The following is a 7404-nucleotide window of genomic DNA, read 5'->3' as shown; positions in this document are numbered from 1 at the left end:
AGATTTGCTAATAAAAGAAATATTATTAGGAAAAAAAATAAAGCTTTTGCCTGAAAGTTGGATAGGATGGCCCTTACGTAAGGATTATATTTATTTGAAAAAGGGTATTTTTGATCCATTAAATTGACGGCAAGGGCATTTCTGGACCAAAGTATTGACAGCAAGGGCATTTTTGGACCAAATTATAATCAAATGACGTTTTATTTCATTTCAAATAGTTTAAGGGCATTTATGACAAAGAGTATAAGCCTACTGCTATATACGATTAGTTCAATTATTATTTCATGTCACTTACTCACTAGTACCAGCATACTATGATGAATATCAGAATCAGAATATTCATTAATGAGTTTAAAATTTGAAAAAGTAAACATACAAAACGATTAAAGAGTAACATCTATTATAGATTCACAAAAAATAATGTCAACTATAGATAAATAGTATAATTTTTCGTTGAAGAAAGTTCGGATAAACCCCTCAATCCTGCTTGATTCCGCCCCTGAGTACCTACGAGCTACAATAATGTTATATTTTGAACATAAATATAAGCCCCATTACAATATAATGAAGTTCATAATACTGAGGGGGTCGTTTGGTATAAGAGATAAGGGACAATAATTTTAAGATAAAATGCAAGATTATTTTATTCTATGTTTGGTTAGAGGTTGTTTGATACACTGAACAAGCATAAATAGTTCTAAGATAAAACTTTAGTACTGTCCTATTCTTTATTTGGTTACTAATTTTGAGATAAGTTATACTAGGGGTGTTCAAAACCGAACCGTAACCGATAAGCCAACCGCAAAATTGACTTATTGGCTTATTGGTATTGGATTATCGAATAAATGGTTGGGGAATGGATTAAAATTTTACAATTAACGGTTTGTTGGTGTGGGCTCGAATTATTAAATTTTTTTATTGAATAAACCGTTAACTCGTTAAAAATTACCATATACTTAAACTTCTTTTTTAGTCTTTAGCCAATTGACATGAAGTCTTTTACTCTAGTTGTGTGCAATTCTGTAAAAATATCAGTCACTAAGTTGAAGCCAATGTATTCTTGACTTTTGCTTGTATGGTATATCTTCTCTTCAATCAGCTTCACCCTTTCAATGTCAACTTAAGTTCTCTCTCCTTGTCAACTAGTCTACAAACTTCTTATAGGTCAGCCGATACACCGCTCAATAACCGTTCAATAATTGGTAATCTATTACCGAACCAACCGATATCTTATAGGTTGGCTAGCAGATTAGTAAATTTAAAAATCGATATCCAATAGGCCAAACCGTTAAGTGAAATTATCCGCTCAATCCGCCCGATAAGCAGCCCTAAGTTATACCATGATTAATAATTAGTATTGAGATAAGTTATTTCAGCAGAGGGTGGTATATTAGTACCAAAATAAGTTATCATGTGATAAAATAATAAAAATGACAAAAATATCCCTGAGATCCCTCAAATCTGTTTTTCTACTGAATAATGTCGAGCGTATATTTATAAATAAACAAGTTCTTCTTAGAAATTATGTAATGCATATTATTTTTAGTACAACAATCAAACAATAAATAAAAAACAACACCATAATAATTAATTTCTACATACGTTTTTTTGCTCTTTTGTAAGATCCTGCAATTTGGAATTTAGTATAATGATTTTAAAATCCTAATTTGGAAGGAAATTTCATGACTCTCCTTTGAAAAATAGTCACTATCATAAAATTTCAGGGCATTGTTATGGAGTTTCCCCTATGGAATTTGAATGTTGATATATTTTTTGTCTTTCAGTTAGCCTTTTCAAACCATGCATCGCAATCATATTAAAAAGGATTAAGGGTCTGTTTGGAAAGCCATTTGATAATTGAAATTGGTGTAATTATTACGGTAGTAATTATCATCCTAGTAATTATACAATCTAGTATTGGGGAGAGGTGATTAGATAGGACATGACGTAGTTACAACTTACCGAGGAAATGACCTTAAATAGGAAGGTGTGGAGGACCCACATTAGGGTAGAAGGCTAGTACATAGTCTCGTTATTATTCCTTATTAGTAGGCGCATTAGCGCACTATAATTTCTTGTGCTCTGATTTCTGTTCTTATATATTACTATCTACTACTTTCTGTACTTTGATTACTCTATTTTATCTGTGTCGCTTTCGTTATTTATTTTCACATACCGCTTTGGATTTCTTAGCCTTAGCTGACCTCTTTTTATGCTTTTATTGAACCGAGGGTCTTTCGGAAACTGTCGTCTTACCTTGGTAGGAGTAAGGTCTGCGTACAGTTTATCCTCCCCAGACCCCACGTTGTGGGATTTCACTGGGTTGTTGCTGTTGTTGTTGTTTGTTTACCATAGTGTAATTATAATTGTACTGTTTGGTTGCACAAGTGTAATTATAAGGTTATATTAAATTTTAAAAATAAAAGTTAATTATCTAAACTTAAAATTTATATTAGACAAATAAGGGTCTTTATAAATGATATTAAATTAAATATTAATTAATAAACATATTCTCTTAACTAATATTCTAAAAAAATAGTTTATTTTTATTTTTTAAATTAGTATATTTTAATTAATTTAATCAAAAAAACTAAAAGTATAAAATTTTTATGAACATCATGAAATGTATGTTTGACAAAAATGTTAATATCATAATATTGTCATAAAATTATTAAAATATTTGACAAAAAAAATTATCAAGTTTAACTAAAAAATAAATGGTTTGCAATGTGAAATATTAAGTCAATACTATTAAAATAAATTAATATGACATAAATTCTAAATTCAAAATAAAAAATTTAATATAATACTCTTATATCAAATTTTAACACAACGTATATAAATATAATTTTAAAAATTAGAATACTAACAAAATTATGCAAATAAAAAAATAGAATAATAAATAAATAAATAATATAAAAAATTGCATGGAATCACATGAAAAAGTAAAGGCCGAGAATGAGAAGGAAATGAAATATAAATTAAAAAATTTTAAAATATATATATATATATAGAAACTATTAAAATAATAAAAATATTTTTTAAAAAAATAATAGAAATAAAAAATAAATTAAAATAAAAAATAAAAAATATAAATAAAAGAAGAATTTTAAAAAGTTTCATGTAATTACATGATGTAATTACACCAATTCCTTACCCTCCCTTAAGAATTGAATAGTGTAATTACTCCCCTTCAATTACACCAAATTCCTCTCTTACCAATTAATTACTTGGTTTACTAAACATGTCAAAGAATGTAATTAGATTCAGTTACACCAAATCCCAATTACATGATGGTTTTCCAAACATGCTCTAAGTAAATATTGTCCTTCTGAAATAATGCATGTATAATATTCATTCCTGACAAAATTCCATAACAATGGATATTTTTCAATTCCAAAAATTGAAAAGTGGTTATTTATAAAATTTACTTGTTTCTTAGAGATGAAATTATGATCTACCGTTTGAGACCCCATTTAGTTGGCTCTCACTTTGTTATTGTTCACTTAAGTCAGTCTAACGACACTCTTCATATTAATATTATTCGCTTTTAAATTTAAATTTTCGCGATTTTCCTCAAAAGATCTCTTGCTATTAAAAGAACTTATACATTTTATAAGTAGCTTCTTTATTTTTATCAATTTTTAAGCCAACATTATGCCTTTCTTTCATTCCTGAATATACCATTCACATATGTCCAATTTGTCTCAGCTAGAAAAATTTGTCTTTTAATGTTATATGACATATTATAATGGAATAAACTATTAGAAAAATCATTTGTCTTATTGTTTCTTATTTACAACTATAAATAGTTTTATTAATTAGAACTTCAAATCTGTTAACATTCAAAATATTTAAGAGAGAGAGAGAGAGGAAGATTAGATTAAAAAAGATAAAAATGCCAGAATCTTTACCTATGAATGGTGGCAATGGTATCTACAGCTACAGCAAAAACTCTCAATTGCAGGTACTTAAAATTTAATATTTGTTGAAATTTTAGCGATTTATAACATATACATATATATATTATGACGTGTTAAAAATGCTAAGTTCAATTGAACCTTGTGAATTCATGCTTCATCTGTGCAATCAAATAAATGAAAGTGTGTTCTCTCTAAGTTAGGGTTTTTTGTTTTGAAAATAAGTTAGGTTTGAATTAATTGTGCCAAGATTAGTAATTTTACTATTATTTCTTATTGACTATTTGGTTTGTTGTATTAAAAATAGCATGTAATACATAATTTCTAAAAAAGAGTCATTTATTTACAAAAATACCCTTCTTCATGAGTGTTTTATTCATTTTCATTATTTTATTTCAGGATAACTAATCCCGGTACTATTTTTTCCAACCTCTGGGAGGGAATAACTTACTCTGATACTAATTACTTATCTTGGTATAGCTTATCCATGATTAGTAATCAAACAAGGGATCAACAATACAATTTTTTCTCTCAAAACTATCTATACTTATCCAGCATACTAAACGATTGATTGCACTTAAACATGATATTCTAGCATGCAAACAAATAAAAAAACTTAACATATTATTAACATGGATTTAGGAAAATCATTTGATTAAGAGACTTCCTATTTCTTTTTGTAATAATGAAATGGTAGCATTTACTTTTTCATTTCTACTTTGCAGAAAGAAGGCTCGGATGTTATGATGGGAATGATAAAAGAGGCAATTATTGAAAATATGGATATCAAAAGCCTATTATCTAATAATTCAAATATTGCATCATTTCATATTGTAGACTTTGGATGTTCAATTGGACCAAACACTTTCTTAGCAATGCAACATATTATAGAAGCAATAACACATAAATACCAAACTCAACACAAAGACATACACATTAGTCCTGAATTTCAAGTATTTTTCAATGATCATGTTACAAATGACTTCAATACTCTTTTTAAAGCCCTGCCTATCGAAAGGCGATACTTTGCTTCTGCTGTTCCCGGTTCTTTCTATGGACATTTGTTCCCTTCACGTTCAATTCACTTTGCATACTCATCTTATTCGCTCCAATGGCTATCTAAGACGCCAGAGGAGCTAATAGATGTGAAATCACGATCGTGGAATAAGGGGAAAATTCATTATATAGGTGCCTCAGAGGATGTAACATGTGCCTATGTCGCGCAATTTGAGAAGGACATGGAAGTGTTCTTGAATGCAAGAGCTAAGGAGATTGTGGAAGATGGAATGATTGTGATGATTTTACCAGGAATTCATAGTGAATTGGATCATTCACAAGTTGTTGCTGGTTTTAATGTCCTCAAGTTCTTTGAATCTAGTCTAATTGATATGATCAATGAGGTAATTAAGTCGATGCTCTATTTATAATTTTATTCGTTATAACAGTAAAATAGTGCCACATGAATTAGTACAGATGGAATAACTTTTTTTCCTCCAAAGTTAGTTTTGTCACATAAAGTGGAATTGAATTTTCTTCATTTGCAATGTAGGGAATTCTTGAAGAAGCTCTAGTGGACTCATTCAATGTGCCATTATATGTAGCCTCTCCTAATGACATGACTAAAGTAGTAAACAAAAGTGGCTATTTTAGCATAGAGAAAATAGAGATAATAGAATCCCAATTAAAAATTCTGGCTGAGGCTGATGCAAAGAGTTTAATAATTCACTTAAGGGCTACTTTAGAAGGAATATTCACCAAACACTTTGGAGCTAAAATTAGTGATGAAATGTTTGCAAGGACTATGGACAAATGTGAAGAAATTTCATCATGGATGAAAGTTGAGTACAAGAAAGCAAGCCAATTGTTTGTTGTTTTGAAACGTAAATAAATTAGCCTACTCATCCAGAATATCTATTATGAGTAATTAAGGGTTTGATATGCAGACAACAGGGCTACTGATCGTGTTGAATGGCGCTTCCTTGTTTGGATCGGGACATATATGTCATTGGATAATTATATTGTGTTATTGTGAGTTTTAAAAAATTATTGGATGTAGTTGTATTATGCTATTGTGACATTTAAATATTGATTGAGTAATTGTATTATGTTAACATGGGATTTGCATATTGGTTATGAGTAGATTGTTTTAATCATCATCTAATCACATATATTTTGGAAAATAACATCAATAATAAAATAATATACCAGAAAAATAACGCCTATAAGTCTAGTTACTACTTACAATATCACGTGGATGGCCCTTGGAGTTGTCCACAATGATCGGATAGACATTTTAGTTGTATCAATGACTAGATAAACACCTTTGATTGATATTATTGTGTCTGGTGGACATCCAAATTCAGCAGATCTTATGCGTGAGCTGTAATTATGAATGATATGGCAAATGGACATTTAAATTTTAATTTTTTTCTAAAAGAGAATTAAAAATAAAATTTGAAGGTCTCACAAACTGAAATTGAGGTGAAAGACTAATATTTTGTCATGTCAGCATGAGGGATTCATGAAATATATCTATATCAAGTAAAGATGTTTATTTATTTATTAATGAAATTAACATGTCTATCGATCATTGTGGTGGTAGACAAGTCATCGTCGACATGTCTGCTCTTGCGATGGTAAGATTAGAAATCAGAATATTTCTCTTGAATAGTACACGTGGACTATGCATAACGATGCCTATTGGAGGAGCCACCTCATAGGGTCCCACTCCATCACTGGTAGGGGAGTATATAAGGGGGTGACTAGGTTCACGTGAATTCATGTTTTCCTTCGGAGATTATATATAATAGTTTTATATTATTTTAAAAATATAGAAATATAGATATATGAATCACACTCGGAGTATCATATAATGCGATAAAAATTGGGTGCACCTCTCTAAGTGAGGTTAGAAATTTGAAATCTTATATCTATCCTGTTTTATTTTTCTTTCTAAAATTAGATAACACCTCTCTAAGTGGTTAATAGTAGCTCTTTTGGTGTATATATATATAAGGAATTAATTTTGGACCTATAATTTTAAAAATTTAATGATTTTCAGTGATAAGAATTTAAATGTCAAACCGATCAAATTTATATATTAGATCCACCTTTTTATAATAGTGCACCCATCATCTTGAAATTCTGAATACCCCTCTGTCATTGGGGACAAAGGCATTAAATATATATAAATATTAATTATGGCACCAAAAAAAAAGAGTTTAATAGTGTCAGGATTTAAAACTCAAGTTTAGCATCTTAAGGACGCAAATTCAAACCGTGGATAAGTAGAATAGAACCTACGCCTCTTCTAACTAAAATATTGACTAAACAAATTATACAAGTTTAAATTTAGTATAATCTTCCTCTATAAATATTATCTACATATGCTACTGTTTAAAGCAGTGTCCGATGCTTTCTAGTATTTCTTATTAATATCAACTTGACAATTTATGTCGAGAGATTCATATAAAATAATTTCATC

At 29.2% G+C, this 7404-nt stretch overlaps 1 protein-coding gene across 1 annotated transcript; it reads left to right on the top strand.

The window, feature by feature from the left end:
- The first annotated feature begins 3853 nt into the window (after nucleotides 1-3853).
- Nucleotides 3854-6032, top strand: LOC129885210 (loganic acid O-methyltransferase-like). The gene is made up of 3 exons (XM_055959407.1): nucleotides 3854-3967; nucleotides 4646-5320; nucleotides 5470-6032. Exons 1-3 carry the CDS (start codon nucleotides 3899-3901, stop codon nucleotides 5806-5808), a joined length of 1083 nt encoding a protein of 360 aa, XP_055815382.1. The 5' UTR covers nucleotides 3854-3898; the 3' UTR covers nucleotides 5809-6032.
- Nucleotides 6033-7404: the final 1372 nt, after the last annotated feature.

This window comes from Solanum dulcamara, chromosome 4, assembly GCF_947179165.1.
Source record: "Solanum dulcamara chromosome 4, daSolDulc1.2, whole genome shotgun sequence".
NCBI classification, from domain to species: domain Eukaryota; kingdom Viridiplantae; phylum Streptophyta; class Magnoliopsida; order Solanales; family Solanaceae; genus Solanum; species Solanum dulcamara.
Note: the sequence above shows the minus strand (reverse complement) of the source record. Positions and strands in the feature narration are given on the sequence as shown.

Excerpts from the sequence above, each read along its gene's own strand:
- LOC129885210 (XM_055959407.1), top strand. The coding sequence starts at position 3,899 with ATGCCAGAATCTTTACCTATGAATGGTGGCAATGGTATCTACAGCTAC. Across the intron at positions 3,968-4,645 it reads GCAAAAACTCTCAATTGCAG|AAAGAAGGCTCGGATGTTAT; the intron begins GTACTTAAAATT and ends TCTACTTTGCAG. Across the intron at positions 5,321-5,469 it reads TAATTGATATGATCAATGAG|GGAATTCTTGAAGAAGCTCT; the intron begins GTAATTAAGTCG and ends TTTGCAATGTAG.